The sequence below is a fragment of the Triticum dicoccoides genome, chromosome 4A, assembly GCF_002162155.2.
Source record: "Triticum dicoccoides isolate Atlit2015 ecotype Zavitan chromosome 4A, WEW_v2.0, whole genome shotgun sequence".
NCBI lineage: Eukaryota > Viridiplantae > Streptophyta > Magnoliopsida > Poales > Poaceae > Triticum > Triticum dicoccoides.
In genome coordinates this window covers 598,655,361-598,678,220 of record NC_041386.1, presented here as the reverse complement: position 1 = coordinate 598,678,220, position 22,860 = coordinate 598,655,361, and the positions used below count along the sequence as shown (strand labels likewise).

Sequence of the window (22,860 nt, the reverse complement as noted above, 5' to 3'; positions counted from 1 at the left end):
GCGATCTCGCAGCTGGCGGTGGTGGCGCTGTCGCGGTCGGCGAAGTAGGCGTACGGCTCGAGAAGGACGAAGGGTGGCCGCTCGCCGCCGTTGTCCTCGTCGGGGTAGCCGTGAGTGGGCGGGGTCAGGGACGGGCAGTTCTCAAGGCTTATGTGTCTGCGGATGATCGGCCGTTCGTCTACTCCTGCATGGTGGCCATAAGCAGCAGCAGCGAGATCCATAGTCGCCAGATCCAGGTGTTGGTCCTGGGTGTGCGTGGATCAATCCCACATCGCGTGGCTCTTGTTGGGTGTGTGGACGGATTTAAGTGTGTGTGTTGGCGATAGAGTCGGAGGTGGAGACCGATTCGAGATGAGATTGGAATCAGATTCGGAGTCGGAGTGAGACTGGTGGGCAGCAAACCAAGGTGCCAGTCGCCTCTTCCCTCCTCTTTCTATCATTATTACAAGACTGACACAACATCTTCAAAAACATGGACAGAGCTCGATCATCAAGCAAGCATCACACAAGACCGCACTGTCAAAAAAAGCACATAATCTAAGACTTGTCTATCAAAAGTTCAAAACTATTACATATATATTAATTGCGTAGTTCGGCGAACATGACAAAATTATCCAAAATACCATTAATCAGTATAATAATACAACGAGATATAAAGATATTACAACTTTTACCGTAGTTGGCATTTTTTGGAGCCGTTCGTTCGTCTCGATCTAACGGCGCATACATACGTAGTACTCGAAAGTACGCGGATGAAAGTACTCGAAAGTACTAATGACAAGGTGGGGACACCTTTTAATCTAGGGGCATTTTAGTCCTAGGAAAAATATGACAAGGTGGGGCACCTTTTAGTCAAGGGGCATTTCAGTCCTAGGAAAAATGTGCACGCCCCTCTCGTCCAATGCAAAGCCACCGCCGTGGTCCTTCCCCTCTTCCATCACCATTACAACCGCGGCCATCTGCTAGCCTTCTCCTCCTTCTCGCGGCCGCAACTTTGCTCTTCTCATCTTCCACATCCACCCCCTCTTCCATCCACGTAAGAACCTCGATGGAGCATCAGATCAAGCAGATCGGCGGCGGCGAGAACGCCGACTTCGTGGAGATCGCCGGCGGCGACAATGCCGAGTTCGTGGAGATCGCCAGCGGCGACCAGGTCAAGATGGCTAGGTTGACAGAGATCCGTTCTTGGTTTGACAATATAAGGCAGCTGAACTGGACGGCAATGTCCACTCTCAGAGAAATGACGAAGAGGGAGAAGGCAAATCTTTTCCCCCCGCCCACACAACCGAAGAAGAAGATCGAAATCCTCCTCTGGGCGATGGAGCAGGCCGAGATTCCTCCAGCCCGTGGACAAGGAGGAGGTGGTGGGCGTTCAGATCCAGGATAGAGCATCCACTAGATCAGGAACCCACGGTGCACGAGGTGTCGTTGCAGATTGTGGAGCCTCCAACCGAGTCGGAGACTCCGAAGCGCAAGAGGAGGAGGACAGTGGTCGCGACCTCGCTTCCCCGCCGTTCTGCATGCTTCCCTCTTCACACTAACAAAGATAGCTAGTTCCCTGATATCATCTAGTTGCTCAGTGCTTGCCTAAAAAAAAATCTAGTTTGAATACAATAGTTCTTTTTTCCTTGTTTGTGAGGAGTGAATGCACAAAAGTTGGCGTTCACTTACAAGTAACAATTAAAGAGTTGGCACTCAATTTTTTCTCTATCTCGACCAAGACAACATTGGAATTGGACTACTCAGATTACACAAAAGAAAAATGACTGACCAACTCTTCAGGCCTAGGGCATGTCCAACGCAGGCGCTAATGCAGGGGCGCCAGGATTTATTCCCTGGTCGATGGACGGTTCGGACGTTTATTCCTGGCATCGTACGAGGCATCGGCGCAAAAAGTAGAAGCGGGCGCTTGTGCTTTCCTTGCCGTGCAGGGTATGCTCTTGTGCGGCAGCTGGTTTTCCTAAGCGCCTGGCACTTAGGGCATCTCCAATGGGAGCCGCTTGTATAGACACTAATGAAGGAAAAATTAAAGATTAAAAATTAAAAAGTCATCTAAGCGCCTGGACTTACAACGGCAGATGCTAACGACATGGGCTAATCAAACAGCCTGGGCGCTTACAGCGGGAAAAGTGTCTGGCACTGAATGCACACTTTTGCGTCGACGCTTCACCTGACACCAGGATTAAAGAAAACAACCGCTAATTGGCCGGGATTTAGACCCTGGCACCTGTGTTTAAGCGCCGCGTTGGACATGCCCTTAGGGTGCGTTTGGGAGTGATGTATTTTTAAAGTTTTTTTGGAAATATTGTGGTTTCTAAAAAAACTTCAGTATTAAATACTTTGAGGTGTTTGGCTTAAAAAATTACAGTGGTCTAAGATACTGTGGTATCTCTAATACTGTAGTTTTTCTACAGTATTTTAAAAAGAGGTCATGATCACTTTTTTAAAAACCAAGCCAAGAGAAGTCGTTGGGGAGAGCACTTCGCCCATTGATGTCCAGATTAGAAAATCTGATGGATGCCTCCGACTCCTCTATCTGTTGCGTATATTTTAAACAATTCGCTGGTTGCTGGTTACTTTCTGGATTCTGGGCTTCTGGTAGTGCTGCACGTCTCGAACCAAGCTAGCCTGTGGAGTAAATTGTTGGTCATTGAAGCACACACTCATACATGATACATAGGAGGCTGACATCGTGCATGGCAGGGCTGCATGCAGCCAGCATCCGTTAGCACACGCTGATTAATCCGGTCGTGTTGCTAGGTGTAGCTGAGTTAGCACTGCTGATTGATTTGGCCATGTAGTAAAGTTATCAGTCAAAAAGCTGCAGCAAAACAATAGCAGCCAAACACTGCGGTGGACTTGTCAAAATTGAGAAAAACTATGTTTTTTAGAAACCAAAGTATTTGTTGCCCACCCATCAGAATACTGTGGTTTTAGAATACTTTGGTTTTTCCAAAACTATACTGCCAAACTAAGCCTTAGTGTTGAAACAAACAGCGCCTTGATTTTTTTATTTCTCTAAGCGCCTATATAAGCGTTTTGCATTGGAGATGCCCTAATAAGGCCTTGCATTTCTACATTATATATCATCACTCAAATAACACAACGAAACAGGACCGGCAATCGTACAAAGGTTTATATTGTTCGTCCACATGTGTTTTGTACTTGCTTGCTCGCAAATATGTCTATCTACGAGCAACCATGTAGAATAACATCATTATGTAGTCCCTCCATTGCACAATGTAGTGCATATTAAGTTTTTCAAAAGTCAAAGATATCTATGTTTGACCAAGTTTATAGGATAAAATATGAACATCTAAAATACTAAATAAATAAAATATAGAAGTACATTTCCTGATGAATCTGATGATACTAATTTTATACTATGGATGTTGGTATATTTTTCCTTAAATTTGGTCAAACATAGAAAGGTTTGAAATTTTAGGAAACAAAATATACACTACATTTTGGAATGAATGGAGGGAGTACATGAATTTAGAGGTTGTTCCACAAGCAAGCAGCACGTGTTCCTAGGACACGATTATTCAAGAAAAACATGATAATCCACATACTCATATAGCACATCACAATCTCGAAACTCTCAATAAGGATTGTAGTAGTGGTAGTTCTGGGTTGACATCCCATCAGCATGAGAATTTTGTCCACCAGGCTGCAAACAAGAGGAAATGCATACTCAGTTCAATTCCAATATATGTGGCAATTAAAACAGTCCTACAAACTTTCGTTCTTGTTTCGCAAGACTGTATACTTGAATGTTGTCTATGTTGCTGACAGAGAAACAAATATGCGGTGATGCAGCAAGACTGAGAATGCATATTGATTGTAGTACCTCGGGCATTGAGTTGTATTCTGATAATAGGAGCTGATGAAAAGGTTCTTCCAGAGATGCAGCAGAATGAATGGATGGCTGACTGTAACTAGTCTGTTCAAATTCAAGTTGTTATGTTGCGAAATGTAGCTGTAAGCAGATTATCAACAAGCAAAAAAATTAACTTGCCAGATAATGTATGCTAACTAACTACTAACTGTTCTGCTTAACAAAAACAACATGTGAGAAGTTACACTATATCGGCTGCCAGATCCAATTTTGTAGTATTGCAATTAATTACGAATGGAGTCGAGATGTATCCCTTATCAGTAGTTATAGTAATCTTATAATGGTACCACGACTTATCAATACTTACCGTAATCTTATAATGGTATAGACACGATACCCAATGAGATCAGAACACGGAAGGATCATCTATGTCTTATTTGAACCCGGTCTAACTTACATGTCGGTCTAAAAAGCGATGTTCACAACAGTAAGGGAGTGTACCATGGCATCCTGGATTGGAGCATGCATGTTACTATTCCAAAACGAAGTATCGCAGTAGTCTCTCTGGATTGGCATGGCATTTGCATGAGAATATTGTCCACCAAACTGCAACAAAAGGTCAGTTCAATTCAGTATACATGGCAACTGAAACACGGTAATCATCGGACAATTTTGGCCATGATCCTACAAAAAAAAAATCTTATTTTGCTAGGATAGTAACAATATCAAGATACTAGAAATGGTCCACATAATTTAATTAATTCATACAGATATCTAACAGTAACACTGTTAGAGTACGTAATGGGCCTAATGGCATGGGCTGGCGGTATAGCCTGTTAGTCTTAGGGTTAATTAGAGATAATGGTCGCTTGCTTAGGGTCAAGTAAGCCTAACTTAAGAGTCAAGTAAATCTCTCTATATAAAAAGAGGAGATCTATCAACCTCATCAAGCAAGAATTAAGATGGAAATCCCTTTCATCTTGCCCGGCCGTGGGCAAAAGGCCCCATACGACCCTCTCGCGCCCTCCTTCTAGCAGCGCCATAATAATTTAGTACCAGCTAGCTTCGGTTTGATCATGTCTTCACCACTGCCCAACCCGTCTCTTCCGCTGCCGATCACCTCGTCGCCTTCGGCGACCACCACGACTGTCGCCCCGCTCTTGCCCGCGCTGGGATCCTCCGTCGCGCCCACCCCCGCCGTCCTCACCCCGGAGGAGGTGTCCGGGGCGCTGCGGGACCTAACCAGGCGGTCCAGGAGATCCCCCTGTTCTTGGCCGGGTCCTACAGGCCGCACCCGGCTGCGCCGCCCATCGCCGCCACCACACTGATGTGGCTGCCGTTGCCGCAGCCGCTGCAGCTGCCATCCACTGCCACCACCGCCCCGCCCTGACTGCAGTTGCCGCCCCCGCTCCTGGCGGCCTCTGCCGTGCCCTGCGCTCTGCCGCAGAAGCCGCTGCCCGGCGCGGCGCAGCAGCCGCTGCAGCTGCAGCAGCCACCGCCGGTCAGCTCCGGCCCTGCATCGACCGCGCCGGCGGGAGTCCCGATCCACCAGATCAAGTTCCCGCCATCGCCATCACCGCTTCCCCAGGGCGTCCCCATCCAGTAGATCAAGTTCCCGCCGTCGTCGTCACCGCTTCCGGCTAGGATCACTAACAGCCACATGTCGGCGGCGGTGAGGCTGCAAGCTGCTGCGCGCGGCCTCCTAACGCATCGGCGTGTGCGGGAGATGTGTGGTCTGCAGCTGCCGCTCCTCCCAGTTGCGCTTCGCTGCACAAAGGACCTCGATCTCATCCGCTGCGTCGGGGATCTTGGGCATATTATTTTCACCCCTCCTCGTCATTCTCCATCGCATGCCCTCCACTCTTCTCTGTGCGGTGCAGACCAACAGCCGTCCGGCGGGGAGAAGGCAGGGTGTCACTGACAGGAGCGCACCACGTAGCACCACTGTATTTCGCCTGCCATCGTGAGGGCGCCTCTGCTGGTCGCTTTTCCGACCACTTCCAGGTGGCCATACAAATGCACTCTTTTTGTCCAAATGGTGTCCATGGAATCCAGGTGGCTGTACACGTGCACGTTCGACGTGCGGATGGTGTCCACTTTTTGTTAAGGGGTCCAAAATAAATCGTCCCAGTCCATTTCAGGTTGAGAGTAATAAAACAAGCCGAGATGTAAAAGGCTTGTTTTTAGGTGTTAGGTTTGTGTTGCATCGAGTCATGCTTATAAGTTGGTCAGGCTGCAGCTCAAGGACAAGCTGCATGTCCAGGTGGGGTTTAGTGTTAGAGTATGTAATGGGCCTAATGGCCTGGGCTGGCGGTATAGCCCGTTAGTCTTAGGGTTAATTAGAGATAAGGGTCGCTTGCTTAGGGGTCAAGTAAGCCTTGCTTGGGAGTCAAGTAAACCTCTCTATATAACGAGAGGAGATGTATCAATCTAATCAAGCAAGAATTAAGAAAGAAATCCCTTCCATCTTGCCCGGCCGTGGGCAAAAGGCCCCCGGCCGGCCCTCTCGCGCCCTCCTTCTAGCAGCGCCATAACAAACACTTTAAGACTCTATCAGTGAATTAAGATCAGGCAATTATGTCTAGCAAGTTAACTATATATAGTTAGGACTTAAGACTAAAGAAATAATAGGTCTGGAACTGCTTGTATGTAAATTGAATCATTGATGCTTAGCTAGATAGTGAAGGACTGCACCAAGTTGAGAATTGATATTACAAACTAGTAGCACTTTCAGCCTCGATCCATGAATCAAGTTTGGAACATTATGTCTAGCAAGTTAATGATAGTTAAGAGTGGAGTAAGCTTATATGTATATTGATGTCTAGCTATGTATTGAAGGACAGCACCAAGTTGAGAATTATTTAAAAAGCAGATATCACCTCCACTATGATTGCAAGGGAAATTACAGATGAAGTGTGCATACCATGTTAATTTCCGATGGCATATAAGACATGTCGTCATTCATAGGATACGTGTTGGACGGTATATCCATCTGTATTCCGGCAGGAGGATTGTATCCAGAACTCTGCGAATAAATGACAATGGCCACGATTACTCCATAATTTTTTAATACATATGGTCACTATCATACAGTAAAAACATTGAAGGGTCAAACATGGTATACAATTACATACTACACAGTATCAGTCGCCTCTACAGGAAAATGGCATGTATTGCTGGTTTTGTCATCAAGTAAGACTTGTGAAGGAGTATTGATTGTGCATGGGGTTGAGATATATCACCTCACAATATTTTCAGTAATCTTATAACATGGTATAAACAGAATGCATGATATCTCATAATGCATAGGCTAGTCCTGCGTGTTAATAACCTAATACTCCATTCTCGTTTGAATTGTATATTGTTTACCAGAGTACACCCAGAACATCGAAGGACTTCATGCCTTACTTTTGAACATGATTTCCCAATTAAGCATTTGCAGAGCTCTTGATACCACCCTCTTGCCAAACAAGGTAATAAAGTAAGGCATGAAGCTGAACTATGTTACTTAGAGGTGTACATAGGTACATACGTATCTAGGCAAACAAACATGTTACACATGAAACTGAACTATAGGCAGGAGTAACTTGTATTGGTATGAATTGACCAGTTACCTCAGTGTTATTAATGGTGTAATCAACATGTAGACCATTCATAAATCCAGCATGGGTGTCTGCAAACAAGGTAAGCATGTAAACTTTTTCCCAGTATAAGAAAGACCATGCAATTGAATATGCCACATCGCAGAGAACTGGAGCTATTACATATAGCCCAGATTAAATTCCACAATATAGGAGGCAGAGATAAACAATATAGCTATCTTATGACTGGTCAAAAAGGGCATTCAGAGAAAAAATAACACCCTCTTATGGATACCCACCTAAATATTGTCCCTCATGTTGCACTGCCATCTGGTCCACTTGATTTGCTCCCAGAATGTCTCTCTGAATCGAAAAGGGTGAGCTCAACATTGAGTAAGCAATCTAGTTCAGTGTTTTTCAAAATAAATTAAAATCATAGTACTATCTAAGATGGCATGTACTAATGCTACTGCTGCTAATACTCTCTTCCCGTCCTAATTACCATTTCTGGACCCATGTACACATGACTAGTAAAGAGTAAAAGCCTTGGTTCTTAGCATGATTGGTAAGTGCATTCCGACCTCTCTTACCCCCCATTACCATTAAGAAAATTCATGACAAATATGTGTCACCAAAATTTACTTACTAAAACTGCTTCTACCTTTACAAGAGATAATATGTACTCCCTCTTCGTAGAAATATAAGAGCACTTAGATCACTAATTTAGTGATCCTTATATTTCTCTACGGAGGGAGTACAGTTTAGAGGTGTGCGTAGCTACATATATATGTAGCAAACATGCAGGTTACACATGAAATTGAACCCCAGGCAGGAATAACTAGTAATGGTCAGAAAGTACAGTTACCCCACTGTTAGAAGCTAGTAGATTACTGGTGTAATCAACCTGTGGACTATTCATGAATCCGGTACCAGCAACACAGGGGCCTGCAAGAAAGGTAGTAAAGCATGTAATTTTTTGCCATTGTAAGACCATATGACTTAATAGGCCACCGCACAGAGAATTGGAGCTATTTTACATAGCCCAGATTAAATTCCACAATATAGGTGGCTATCTTTATCACTGATAAACCCCTTAGTTCATCATTCTGCAGTGATCGATTTATGTTCAACCATGTATTCAGATAGTAGATGTCTGTACTACACATCTAGAGCTCAAGGCGTATGCTTTTTACGTTATTAACTTTATCAAATATTACATACAATGTGGCTAAAATCAACCCCTGGGGTTTTAAATTTGTCTGCAGAAATTAAATGTACCAGTACACGAAATTCCAAGTAAAAAAAATCAAAGAACAGATCGATGTACATATTTTTCATACTTTGCAAGAATTAGGCATGGACGTATATAAAATGAGGGCTTTCTATATATGTACCTAGATCAAAGATCATTATTATTCCAATAACATACAGTTGGCGCCTATTGCCTATTTGAGTTAAATTGTTGAAGGATGACCATCAAGTATGGTACTATGCTATATAAATACCTTGATTGATTGGTCGCACATGTTGCACCACCTGCAGGTTTGCCTGATATCTCCCTGGAAAGCATCCCTGAAAGAAGAGAGTAGATTCAGCACTGAGTATGCAAGAAATCTAGTTCAACAGTGTTTAAAAATAAATTAAGATCATACTGATGCTGTTGATATCATTTCTAGCATTACTGTGGAATCAATCGATCTCACTTTTTTTTCTACTATGTGGTAGCGGAATAGATTTGGTTAATTGGCTCGCACAATGAATATAGAAGGTAGCACGTACAGGTGAACACCACTTACAGATTTGGCAAAAAAATAAATGGGATTTTCATTGGAATGCATCAATGCAGTTTGGTTTAGGTTCAATTAAATCAGCCGACAGAAAATGGATGGTGAGGTAAATTCCTTGAGGTCTACAATCCATATGAATGAACAGAGAATGCTTTACCTTGTGAGTATAATCCTTCAAATCCCGAACAGTATGGTGATAGTCCGTAGGATGCAGCACGCAGATAGCGACTCGGGGGCGGGGCTAGAAATTAAAAATCAAACATGAAACATCAGCACATATATACTTTCATATGTAGATGGCTGAATCGCCGATTTACTGCACACAAAATGCATCGCCCCCACCGGATCCTCGGCGCCTCCAAGCCCGCCGTTTGCTCCCTTGCTACGCAACTAGAGTTCGGGGTGGGCGATGCGGGCGGAGCTATCTCTGGGTTGGGTTGGGTTGGGTGGCCTGGCCGCCGCCGCCGGTGGCCCTAGGGGTCGACGAGCTAGGAGGGAGGGAGGGCTCGTGAGGAAGGGAGTTTGTTTACTGGCTGGGCATGATTGGTGTCTCTAAAGGCTGGGCTGGGGCTGGGCTGGGCTCGTTAGGAAACAGCCCATGAGGGAGGTTCGAGAGCACCACCGACATTCAAATGTGTCTATCCCTAAAAAAAAGTTTAAAATGTGTCTAAAAACACCGACATTCAAATTTTGTCACTTTCCTCATGAAAAAATCACTCTCTGGGAAAAAAATCAAAGTAGGAAGGTTCAAATCGTTGGTTTGGTTATATGTTTATGCGGATCCTAATATGGAGACCAAAAATGTTCTTTTGAGGGCATATGGAGACCAAAGTTAATGCGCAGGTGCTACCGGTGGTGTTGGGAAATGAGTCAAGGAAGTGCACTGTTGAGCATGCGATAGTATAGCAAAAAGAGGCATGTACAGCAAGCCAGGCAGTACATGTGTATGCATGCACTCGTTGTGGCCGGGCAAGCCAAGCTGATCAGTCAACAAAAAAAGCTAAGGTAGCACTAGCTACCTTGATACCTTGATTGCAAGATCTATCAACAAAAAAAGCTAGCTAGCTAGTTTGCATGCAATATTCTACACCAACGAAAAAGCTAGCTAGCAACCAGGATGAGGGTGTACGTCCATGATGATATGCATGCATGCAGTTCGAAGCAGTTAAGTGTGGGCAAGCAGTTGCGTATGTATGTATGTATGTATGTATGTATGTATGTATGTATGTATGTACCGAGTGGTTCATCGGGAGGTGAAACTCGAAAGCAGTGAATCCTTGCTCTCTGGACCCACGCGTTGTTTCGCCATCCCTTTTGAAGTAGAGTTTGTCAAGAACAAATTCGCTCCATATCTTGGATGCCCCCGTGCTCTTCCATTTGGCACCACCTCCCAATGCTTTCCTGCTAATGGCGCCGCCATTGTCACCCTGAACGGTGATTAGCGTGAAGAACACCATGGCTTTCTGCAGCAGAGCAGCTCTGCTCCACTCCCGGTTCAGTAGGCCACCTGTCAAGACATACGTGAGGCGGAAGTGAGAAGGGACAAGTATACTTTTCGTCCTCCAACTCTTCCGAGAGTTTAGAAATCGACCCTCAACTCTAATCCGGATAGTTTTCGTCCCTTAACTATCAAAATCGGATAGTTTTCGTCCCTCGTGCCGATTCAGGCAGTTTTCGTCCGAAGTGAACAGTAAATTAAAAAAATAGCAAACAAATCAAAAAAAAATCTGAAATTTTGTGGGATCAAAGTTCCTCGGGGGCACAAGGTGCATGCAATTTTTCATACTGTTTGGACATTTCAGGAGCTCATGACAAAGGAAAAACCATAAATATGTACGTTGGTGAATAGTAAAACCAAAAAAATAGAAAAAAAATCAAAAAGAATATGAAAATTGTCGACATCTAAGATGCTCGGGGTGCTCAAGGTGCCTAAAAGTTTTCATAGTGTTTGGACATTGTGGGAGCTCGTGGCAAAAAAAAGATTTTGGCTCGGAAAGAAACTTGAAAAAGTGCACTATTTTGTTTTTTTGACTAGAGCTCCTCTTATGTCATTTGAGCACAAAAATTTGCACGCACCTTGCACACCTAAGCATCTTTGATGCCAAAAAAATTCATATTTTTTTGAATTTTTTGCATTTTTTTTCAATTTTACTGTCCACCGACGTACATATTTAAAGTTTTCTTTGTCATGAGCATCTGGAATGTCCAAACAATATGAAAATTTGCACGCACCTTACGCCTCCGAGGAACTTTGATCCCACAAATTTTCATATTTTTTGATTTGTTTTGCTATTTTTCGAATTACTATTCATTGATCTACTGTTCACGTCAGACGAAAACCGCCCGAAGCAGCACGAGGGATGAAAACTATTCGATTTTGATAGTTGAGGGACGAAAACTATCCGGATTAGAGTCAAGGGATGATTTCTAAATTCTCAGAAAAGTTTGAGGACGAAAAATATACTTATCTCGAGTGAGAAGGATGATTAGCCCAAAGTCCAAACCATCCTGTGTGCATGCATTTCAGATCCAAGGGTGAACGTGAAAGTGAAACCATGCATATATATGCGCGCTACGAAGCACCCATATATATGCCCCGTCCTGCACGTCACCGATACGGCGATACGCATGATACGGCAGCGATATGCGTATCCCTGGGGTATTGTGAATTTTTTATTTAAAACAAAGGAAAAAAAATGCCGATACGCCGCCGGGACGGCGCCGACACGCCAGAGACATCCCCTCAAAAAAAAAGACACGCCGGAGACACGAGAAGCCCACTCCACCACTCGCAAAGCCGTAACCCTATTCCCGCAAAAAAAGGGTCGTAACCCTAAACAGCCAGCACTCTCTCTCTCTCTCGCAGTTTGTTGTGCAGCAGGTTGGATCGAGGATTTAGGTCTGCCTGCATTCCGTCGCGGGCATCTGGATTCGCCTCGCCGCCGCTTGGAGTGTCCGCGGCCACCGCCTGTTGGCCGTCACCAACAAGGCCGGTATCCCCCGGCCCCTTCCCAATCTCTGCTCTCTTCCGGTGGTGTCTCTGGTCCTCCCGCTCTTGCTGGCTTGCTGCGAGCTGATTCTGGGTGTGCTTGCTGCCGAGTGCGTGTGTGCTGGCTGTTAGTTTGTGCTTACTGCGGCGTACGTGCTTGCTAGTTGCATGCTGCTCACCTGCTGATGTTGCGGTTAGTGCTAGGGAGTGAAATACTGATAATGACATCTGCATCCCAATTTTCAGTTAGGAAGCATCAAGCATGTATTATCATTGAGTAAGCAGGCATTCCCGGGCCTAGATCGCTGTCGATCAAGGTAGCATTAATCGGAGCGGGAAGAGAGCTAGCTAGTAGAGTACTTACTTTGCTGTTGCCAGGCCGGGTAGGAGTCGTAGATGCGGAGCCAAGGGATTTCTCCTTGGCCGCTGAACCTGGTAAGAAACCCTCCCAGAGCTTCGATGGTCGAGGCATGGCCGTCGCGGCTGAGGCGGCGGGGAAACTGCAGGATGCGTCTCTCCAGCCCATTCTTTTCAGCTATCAAGTCCGGCATGGGGTCGACGGAGACGGCGGCGCCATGGTGCTCCGCCATGCATATATATGGCAGGAGCAGGAAACGCCCTCAGCTTGGACCCCCACTCTCTCAGCTCCGATATATATATGGGAGCGGACGACCGACTGAAGTTTGAGTAGAATGTGGATGCCCTCTTTCTGCCATATTTATGCTATAGATATGTGGGAGCCCAAGCAGTAGTTGGGGTGGATCTTCGAACACAAAAGCAGTACTTGGGGTCCAACATGCATGGGAGATTGGGAGGTGAACTTTGCATTTCTGCTCTCTTTTCAGGCCACCATCGGAAAAGAGGAAGATCTAAAAAAGTTCGGGCGGGTTGAGAGCAGCATCGGAATAATCTCTCGGGGCTAAAGAGGCTGAACCAAAAGAGGCCTAAACCAAAAGTGGCCTAAAGTAAAAGTTTGGGAAAGCATCCGAGACAGTAGAAAGTGCAAGCCCGGATACCAAGGAGAGAGTCTGTTCTAACTTCTTGGACTCTGTGGTTGCATGCACCATATGAAGAAAGATGGATTGGCGCATGCAATAGATTACAACGCCCTGGAATACGCAGCCTTAGTTGATGGGTCCTTCCTTCCTTTTCCTTGTGGACGGGGCTTGCCTGCTCCCGTTCCGTGCTCTCATATGTGCTCTCGTGCTCCCATCTGTGCTCTCGCACCGTTTAACTCTAATCCAGCGGCTGCATTATTTGCCCCCTTCTGTGCGCACCTTTCCATCTAAAAAACGCAAACAAAACTCTGTATTCTTTATCCAAGTATGTATCTTCTTCTCATCCCCTTCCCCTTACCTTTAGCCGGCACGACACCGAGGGAAACATGAAACAGCGACCAAAGCCAGCTCCCGCCATAACTAGGGTTCCTCTCGTCTCCTCTCTGCCTTATTCTTGTATGTCTGTCCAATCCGTGGAATAGGATCGTGGAGGATGACATGTAGGTGGCGTGGGGTACCACGGAAGAAAATACAGGAGTTTGTTTGCTTTTGTTTTGGTTGGAAAAGGATCGTGGGGCAGGAAATATGTTGTAACCGTCAGATGAAGATTAAATGAAGAGGGAGTACGGATGGGAGCACAGAAGGGAGGCAGGTAAGCCACGTCCCTTTCTTGTTCCCTCCACCACATGAGTACAGCGCCTCATCTCTGCATGCAAGGCATGGGCGTCATGGGACAAGGTGGAATAGTTACTCCTGGTTGCATGCAAATCAGTATATCGGGGGTAAGAGCATCTTCAGCCGTTCAACCTTCCAGGGTGGCGAAAAAGAGCGGTCTGGGGTGAACCGACGCTAGAACGGCCCCTGGAGCGACCTAGCTCCCAGTCACGCCCAGGCGCCGCCCTCAGGCGCCCCCCAACCCGCGGCAAATTCAAACGTAGTTTATTCTCGTTCACAAAATAGACGCCACAAATCCGGCGATCATGTGGTCACAGTTCGACGATCGAATGAAAAGTTCGGCATTCAAAAAGAAAGGGCACGCGTGCAGCGCATCTGATGGCAAGGTCGGCCTCCGGCGTCGGCAGAGTTGACGTGCGCGGGCTTGGCGGGGTCGGAGCTTCTTCTGTGCTGGACGGCGTCGGTGTGGCTTCTGTGTTGGGCGGTGTCGGCGTGGCTTCTGTACTGCGGGGAGTCGTGGAGGCATCATCGCTCGGGCTTGGTGGCGGCGTGGGCGTGGGAGTTGGCGGCGCCGTCGATGGCAGCTGGTTCAGGATGAGACCACGCTCCTCCAAGTACCACGCCTTGACCGCCTCGTCGTTGCTCTGGAGCATGTCCGCCCCGTCCAGCAGGAAAGCCAGGTCGGCGTTCCTCTTCTTCACGGCGACGTTGGTCCGGAGTAGGTCGAGCTTGACGGCGCTGCTCGTCATCAACGCCGACCACCACACCTCGGTCTTCTCTTCACGTAGGACGGCCCAGACCTGTGCGTCGGCGAGGCAATGCTCGATAGACTCCTGCACCCGCGCGGTAGCCACGTCGACGTGTTTCGCCTTCTTGGCCCCTTTGTTGTCGTCCGGCCGCCCCTCTGACGCGCCCGGCGTCGGCGCGTTGGGCTTGTAGGTTTCCTTGGCCTTGTCGAGAGTGCACCGGACTTTCGCCCACTTCTCGCACTTGTCAATGCGCTTGTAAACGTGGAGGTACTTGAACTCTTGGTCGCGGTTGCCTAGACGATACAAGGCGAACATGCGCACCAGCTACGCAAAGGAACAAACAGTTGGCGGGCGCGCACGGCGAATAGTCAACGCCACTCTATCCATTTGACCAGCACCAATACGTCACCCGCAAAAAGAAAAGTCAGTGAATACGTAGAGCAAACCAAACCGTAGAACGGACAGTGGTGGTTTGGGTATTTTGAACTACAGGGACTAAAGTGATCACCGACACCAAGTTTGATGACCTTTCAAGGACGTACACAGCTGTCAGCGCCACAGGCAGTGTACACAGAACGGTGCTTTCTCTTTGGGGTTCCAAGTCCGGGGCAGCTTTTGGTTTTTCCATCCCATCACCACCCGGCGTAGATGCATCCATATTGCCAAAATGTGCAGTCGTTGCCTTGGGGAGAGGGTCTTTGCTCACTTTAACCTTTTGCATTGCAGACAGGCATCTCTCTCAGTCTCTCTTGCGCTTGCATTGCATGGTGACCTGTGGCCCCACCACTCAGCTTGTCCGGTCTTCCAACGTACCAACGCTGCTTTGCTTTACAAAGGAAGCATCACCTTCCTAGTGCCTCACGTTTCAGGCTCATAGCAATGCACCGGCGTTCTATTAGTCTAGCCTAGCAAATGACGCAATGCATAGCTGCCCCATTAGGCCCACACACGACATAATCAACTTCATATCCTCTCTCTCTCCTCATGCACTTTTCTCATCTTTTTCACTGCGCGCTCCTGCGCCGACTTATTTCTCTTTCTTATTATTTTCTTCTTTTCTAATTTTGTAAGAGCAACTTCAACCGGACGACCCATTTTGTCCGCCCACATTCGTTTGGATCGCCGCTGATAAAAACGCTGGCCCAGCGCGCCAACCAATTCCTAAAAAACGTCCCCTTTGCGTCCACGCTGGTCCATTTCCGATTCAAAATTGTGCCTGAAATGCGTCGGCGCGGATGTGACGCGCTTCCCCTCGGTTTCGCCGCGGCCCCGCATGTCGGCCTCCCAACTGGCACCGACACCAGGCCTGCCTGGCAGTGTGTAGAAGGGTCGCGTGCTCGTCCTTTTTTAATGGACGCGTGCGGCAGGGCCGGCATCATCCACAACCCCCGCCCACATCTAGCCGTCTTTGCTCCCTCGTCGCTGACCAGGAAACCCTAGCCAGTCGGTAGCATACCCTAGCCAGCAAGCATCCAGCTAGTCATGGGATTCTTCAATAGGAAGGGAGGGAAGAAGTTCAGTGCGCGAGCGAGCTCTTCCCGCGGGCAGCCTGCCACGTCGCCACCGTCTAGACACGGCACGCCACTGCGGGAGCGGGAGCGGTTGTACATCCCAGTCCACCAGGCGCGGTGGCACTGGCAATACCGCCAGCCCGTGCGTATCTAGATGTCAACCTGCCGCACGGATGGCATCTGGACTCGTAGTGCATCCCCACCCTGGCGGCGCCGCGGTCCGCACGGGCGCATGCTGAGGAGGTTCGCCGGCGGCGAGAGCTCCTCACGGCAAAGCAGCGCGCCATGTGTGAGTATGCGCCAGACTCCCCTAACTGGGAACGTTGGCTTGCGCTAAAGCACGAGGAGGAGCGCCGCCTCGGCGTCCACATCAACCATGACTTTCCACTGCCGCCCTTGCGGGTACAGCCAGAGAAAGAGGAGGCGGAGGCGGAGTACCAAGCCGCCCTCGAGGAGGCCCTACAGCATGCGCTGGAGGCGAGTCGGATCGAGGGGATGCCCATTGGGATGGCTGGAGCAAGCCCTAGCTTTGTCCGCGGTGGGGGACTCCGTCCAGGCGCCCCTGTTCGAGTCGCCACCGTCGCCGGCGCCGTCCCTTGTCGAGTCCAAGGCCGAGACTGATGAGGACATCCCAACCATGGGCACCACACCACCAACCATCAACGGTTCAATCACAAGAAGTCGCGCAATGCAAATAGATGATCATGTGAACGCTAACTTAAGTCTATCATTTGACCTTGAAAACATGGTTATGCCTTCACCTCCTTTGTTGTTGGTTGAACTCAGGTGTGATATCGAAGAAGGCCAAACACATTTCAGTCCGTGCGAAACAATATTTTATGGCGAGGAAACAAAGTTAGGAATTAATGAAGAATGAGTTGTCTACTAAAGAAACATTGTTCCGATTCTGACGAAACAATGTTTTGCACGAGTTTGGATATCCCAACTTGCGAAAGATTTTCAGAACTCGAGTTTTCTGCTGAAGGAAACATTGTTCGACCCCAATGAACAATGTTTGGTCGGGAACTGCCAACCACCTCCAACGAGAGTTTTCCAGAAGCTACCTCATAAGTCTTGAAGCCATTTAGTCAAACAAAGCTGGTTCACTTTCACACCTAAGCTGGTTCCAGAAGCTAGTTCTCTTTCACACCTATCCAGGGGGGTTGTCCCGATTATAAATAGGCTAGCTCTTCCCTTTGTTGGGGACTTTTGCCATTTCTATCAAAGACCAAAGACATAGACTCCTCATACCCTTATTCTCGTGATACCTTGAGAAATTGCTCCTAATTCGTGCTCCACGACTAGATCGTGTTGTGTGGGTTAGAGTTCATGGTTTCCCTTGCGGATTGCACCTATCCCGTGCTCCACGACTTGAGCGTGGTTGTGTGGGGTAGTATTGCGGGTTGTGGATCTGCGAATGTTCGGATTGCAAGCTTCGGTGAGCCTCCTCCTCGTTGGGTCATAATCTCTTATTTTCCATTTTCCGGCTACTTGCAGCTAGTTACCCCCATCCGTTTATCGATCCTACGCCGTGAAGATCAGACCTCCCCTTGAACACCCTCTTCTCCAAAAACGGTGTCGCATCAGAGACGGAGTCGGCGCGCGAGCCAACACCCACGTGCAAACGCTCACCGCCGCCCCCACTTGGTTGGTGGAGTCCTATTCGTGGACCGGCAAGCTCCGCGAGTGGGTGAGCGTGCCTCCCTGCTACTTCGCCTCCACGCCGGAAGAAGAGGCGGCCCACCTTGAACGTTGGAAGGCACATTCGCTCGTTGAGGAGGAGGCCGCCGGCGAGTTGCAGATGCGATATGAGAAGATGTTGTGTCGCAACGAGGAGGCTCTGCGGCTTGAGAAGGGGGAGGAGGAGCGCGCCCGCCTCGCTGCTACGCCGCCGATGTAGCAGACGCCGGAGGAGACTGCCCTGGCGGCCTATCACGCTGCGTTCGATTAGGCCGGGCCTCCCCTGTCTTCATTGACCTCACCGGCGGCGAGGAGGATGACGGCAAGGGCAAGGGCAAGGCGGTCATGTAGGGCAGCGTGCGGGCGTTTATTAGATTTTTTTTAATTTTCTAGTCTTTTAAGTGGGCTTTGACCGGCCATTTATATATAATTATTTTTAATTAGTCATTTTTGGCCACGTCGACATAAATAGGCCGGCCTCCCGTTTGGGTCACCGTGTTAGTGTTGCTCTAAGCACTTTTCGAGCAAAGAAGCAGGTTCTTCTACAAGAGCTCATTCGGCTCTGCAAGCACCCATCTTTTTAGTTTTTCTTCTCCACGGTGGCTGCTCCTCCGACATGGACCCGCGGAGCAACGGTCCATGCTGGAGCATTGGGCCATGCTCTGACTAGCCACAATAGGTAGTAACATGTTACTATTTAATATTACTATTTTTATAGTGGGGAGTAACATATAAGTGGTAACATGCAACACTTCATATATTAGGCTATAGACTCATCTTATCTTGATATATGTGATGTTACTTATACTAGTAGTAACTAGCTATGTTACCACATGCCTTTTTTTTATTACCTGTCATATTATTTATTTTATTCAGATATGTATGATGTTACTACCTGATGTTACTATCTATGTTACTTCCATTATGAATAGTCGGCTAAACGATCTTGCGCTGCCACGGTATTGCAATATCATTGAAAGTAAGGACCAGCTACAGATCAGTTGACTGAAATTCTCAAAAAAAAAAATATTGCATGCAGTACTAGAGTGTGTGATGTGCTGTGTGTGTGCCACGCGTGAGCTAGCTAGCTAGCTTCGGATGCTTCAGCTTGGCCGTGGTGTGCTATGACAGCGGAGCTAGCACGGCCATTACATAAACAATGGATCTAGCTATCACGAACAATAGAGCATCTATAGCTGAACTTGACAAATCCATCCTCTATACATCCGCGGATGCGTTTGGACACGCCTGCGAACATTGATTAGACACTTCTTATATTCGCGCCTTCACACCCGCATATCTCATATTCCGTCCTTCATATTCATACTGAACTATACACCGTTGATAGAAACTACGTAGATTATGAGCGGACATACAAATGCACATTCCGTTCATCAAAAGATCACTGTCGGATCATCAAAAAATAGCCAAAGTTCACATAATACACATAATACGGCGGACAAGTTCAAACTACATCTAAAAAGTTAAAATTAATACAGATCTTCATCACTTTCTCGCCGGCCCTTTGCCCTTCAGATCGCCGGCGCAACTATAGGAGTCCGGGGCAAGAAGTGGGTCCATGTCGAACCCGTCGAAGGAGGAGGAATCGGAGATGACGATGTAGCCTTGCAAGTGTCGGACGGCGCAGTCTTGCTTGCGCTTGAGCTTGGCCACCCTCGCCGCCTCTCGTGCTGCTTCCACAGCCTAACGCTCATAGTGCTCAATGCCAAGCCGGAGCTGCTTGGTGTTGAGCCTCCGGAGCCGTCGGGCCTTCGTCTCCGCCTCAGTCAGTGACCAGCGGCACGCCCACTCGAAGAGACGGTCCTCCTCGTTGGGCATCCGGCTGCGGCAAGCGGACTGCGCAAACCCGTCAGACCCGCCCACCATCTACCTTGCCCTCTGCCGCTCGCAGCGGGCGGCACATGCCTCCGACTCCGGAGTCCGCATCCGCGGCGTCTGCAGCGCGGGCACTAGAACCCAGCGCTCCCCGCGCGGAATAGTGGTCAGAGGTGGAGGATACTCGTCGGGCGGGAGTAGCAGATCGGGCAGATCTCGGAGGTCCACGGGCGGGACGGGAAGGGTCGGCGTCGGCGCTGAGGTAACGGGTGGCAGGTGGCGTCGCACCTGACCCAGAGTTGCGGCCCGTATCGACACGCGAGCGTGATACAGATCGCCAGTTCCTCCTCGTCTCTGGAGCTACCGTCGGAGTGGCTGCTGATAACCCACAAGTATATGTTGGGAACGTAGTAATTTCAAAAAAATTCATACGCACACGCAAGATCATGGTGATAGGCAGCTTCCTACTTATTTCATGTTTGATCCGCATATACTATGAATTTATGATATTATAACTTATATTGCTTTGTTTCTGTCTTCCTCTGTAAAAATCATATACCTAATTAAGTGGGTAATGATTTATCTTATACTGTATGTTTTTCGGATGTGGACACGCGCACACCCGTACAGACATACTATATTGCATTTTTTGCTTTGATTATTATCTAGATTTATGCCTAGTTGTGGTCTCCACTTTGATAGACCTGGTCCATATCATTTTATCATTATCAATGTGAATTACTGAACTATTGCTGCTGTGTATTTGAGCATTTGTAGGATGTTGGAGACAAATACAACAACAGTGTTGCTGGAAGAGAATGCCCGTAAGAGAAAGTCGGATGACGTGGGATGGGAGTATGGGAGTCTAGCCGATGTTTACAACAAGGACAAAGTGAAGTGTTTGTTTTGTAATCATGTGATCATTGGAGGTGTTTATCGTCACAAGCAGCATGTGGCTCACGTTGGTAATTTTGTGGCTAAATACAAGAAAAGCTCGCAGGAAGCTAAAGATAGGTGCAAGAAATCTCTTGAGGAGGCATCTAAGAAGAGGAGGGAGAAGACTTCCCATGAGCTAGAGCTCAGAGAAGGCGTGAATATTTCTCGTGTTGGAGATGCTTAAGTAACTTGTATTGGAAGGGCTGAGCCACACAAGATAGGTCCCATTGACAGTGGACACGTCCTATTGATCCTAAATTAACTCAAGTTGTGCGTCTGTGTGGAACTATCCCTGTTGTGACTTGAGAGAAATCTTTCAAATAAGATTCTAGGAATAAAGTACTTGTGAACTTGAGCTCATAATTTATAATGCTATATGCCATATTGGGTCTTGCGTGATGTTTGCCTCAACTATATTTGAATATTTGATGTTCCTATGTTACTGCTACTTCCCTTGAGTAGATCATTTTTAGTTGTAATGTACTCCCTCCATCCCATGATATAAGATCTGAATATAAGATCTAATGTCATGGGATGGAGTGAAATATTCAGATCTTATATCATGGGATGGAGGAAGTTTCTTATTATCATTCAATTGTCCTAACCTACTGTAGTAGAAAATGCCTCAGGCTATGCCTAGCCAAAAAATTGTCCTCCTAGCCTGCTACCATACAAAACGCCTTGGCCCGCCTAGGCTACGCCTAAGCAAGCTAGGCGCTAGGCAGAGAGTCATCGCCCGCCTATCGCCTAGCGCTTTTTCCAACCTTGCTTATTACTTCCCAATGCCTTTCTCTAGGCCTAAATAATGGTGAAGTGTTATGTAGTCGATGTTCACATAACACCACTAGAGACTAGACAACATACATAACTGCTAACACTCGCAAGACAAAATAGCTACTAATAGACAAAATATCCCTTATTCACATGACTACTAATAGCTAACATACATAACTGCTAGACAAAATATCGAACGAATACCAAATTCACATGACTACTAATAGCAAGACTTATCCCTTGTCCTCAGGAACAAACGTAACTACTCACAAAGCATATTCATGTTCATAATCAGAGGGGTAATAATATGCATAAAGGATCTGAACATATGATCTTCCACCAATTAAACCAACTAGCATCAACTACAAGGAGTAATTGACACTACTAGCAACCTACTAGCACCAATCCCGGACTTGGAGACAAGAATTGGATACAAGAGATGAACTAGGGTTTTGAGATGAGATGGTGCTGATGAAGATGTTGATGGAGATTGCCCTCTCCCATTGAGGGGAGCGTTGGTGATGACGATGGCGATGATTTCCCCCTCCGGGTGGGAAGTTTCCCCGGTAGAACAGCTCTGCCGGAGCCCTAGATTGGATCCGCCAAGGTTCCGCCTCGTGGTGGCGGAGTTTCGTCCCGAAAGGTTGCTTCTTATTTTTTTCTCGACGAAAGACTTCATATAGCAGAAGATGGTCATCGGAGAGCCACCAGGGGGCCCACGAGGTAGGGGGCGCGCCCTAGGGGGGGCGCCCCCCACCCTCGTGGAAAGGGTGTGGGCCCCCTGGTCTTCATCTTTGGCGAGGATTTTTCATTATTTATTATAAGGTATCCCGTGGAGTTTCAGGACTTTTGGAGTTGTGCAGAATAGGTCTCTAATATTTGCTCCTTTTCCAGCCCAGAATTCCAACTGCCGGCATTCTCCCTCCTTATGTAAACCTTGTAAAATAAGATAGAATAGCCATAAGCATTGTGACATAATGTGAAATAACAGCCCATAATGTTGATATAAAAGCATGATGCAAAATGGACGTATCAACTCCCCCAAGCTTAGACCTCACTTGTCCTCAAGCGAAAGCCGATAATAATAATATGTCCTCATGTTTAGAGGCAGAGGCGTCGATAAAAATAAAATACAAACATGAGGGCATCATGATTATTCTCATAACAGCAACATACATAGATATTGTCATATGATTACTTATGTTCAAGTGATGATCTATTCACAATGCAAAGTATGAATCAGAAACCTTATTGAGAACCAACAAACTATAACCTCGGTCATTGAAGCAATTACAATTTATTATAACATCAGAAAGAGCCTATGTCAGAGCTAAAAAGCAAGTCCACATACTCAACTATCATCTAGTCCTTCATAATTGCTAACACTCGCGCAACACTTGTGGTTACGGAGTTTTAATCGGACACAGAGAAAGATAGGGGCTTATAGTTTCGCCCCACAACCTTTTACCTCAAGGGTAATGTCAACAATAATAACTCATGCCCCCC

The 22,860-nt window shown here is 47.2% G+C and overlaps 1 protein-coding gene across 1 annotated transcript; it reads right to left on the bottom strand.

Annotated features, from left to right (window-relative positions):
- Positions 1-3,113: 3,113 nt before the first annotated feature.
- Positions 3,114-9,677, bottom strand: LOC119289310. The gene is made up of 10 exons (XM_037568672.1): positions 9,549-9,677; positions 9,364-9,447; positions 8,925-8,991; positions 8,285-8,364; positions 7,719-7,782; positions 7,453-7,511; positions 6,762-6,863; positions 4,340-4,444; positions 3,851-3,943; positions 3,114-3,670 (listed from the first exon to the last, which is right to left on the bottom strand). The coding sequence occupies exons 4-10, from the start codon at positions 8,336-8,338 to the stop codon at positions 3,602-3,604; spliced, it is 546 nt and encodes a 181-aa protein (XP_037424569.1). The 5' UTR covers positions 8,339-8,364; positions 8,925-8,991; positions 9,364-9,447; positions 9,549-9,677; the 3' UTR covers positions 3,114-3,601.
- Between the last annotated feature and the right edge of the window lie 13,183 nt (positions 9,678-22,860).

Bases quoted from the DNA above. Each gene is read 5' to 3' on its own strand.
- LOC119289310 (XM_037568672.1), bottom strand. From the start codon at position 8,338: ATGAATAGTCCACAGGTTGATTACACCAGTAATCTACTAGCTTCTAAC. The intron at 7,512-7,718 runs GTGGGTATCCAT...CCTTGTTTGCAG, and splicing joins ACATGAGGGACAATATTTAG to ACACCCATGCTGGATTTATG. The intron at 3,944-4,339 runs GTACACTCCCTT...GAATTTGAACAG, and splicing joins CTCCAATCCAGGATGCCATG to ACTAGTTACAGTCAGCCATC.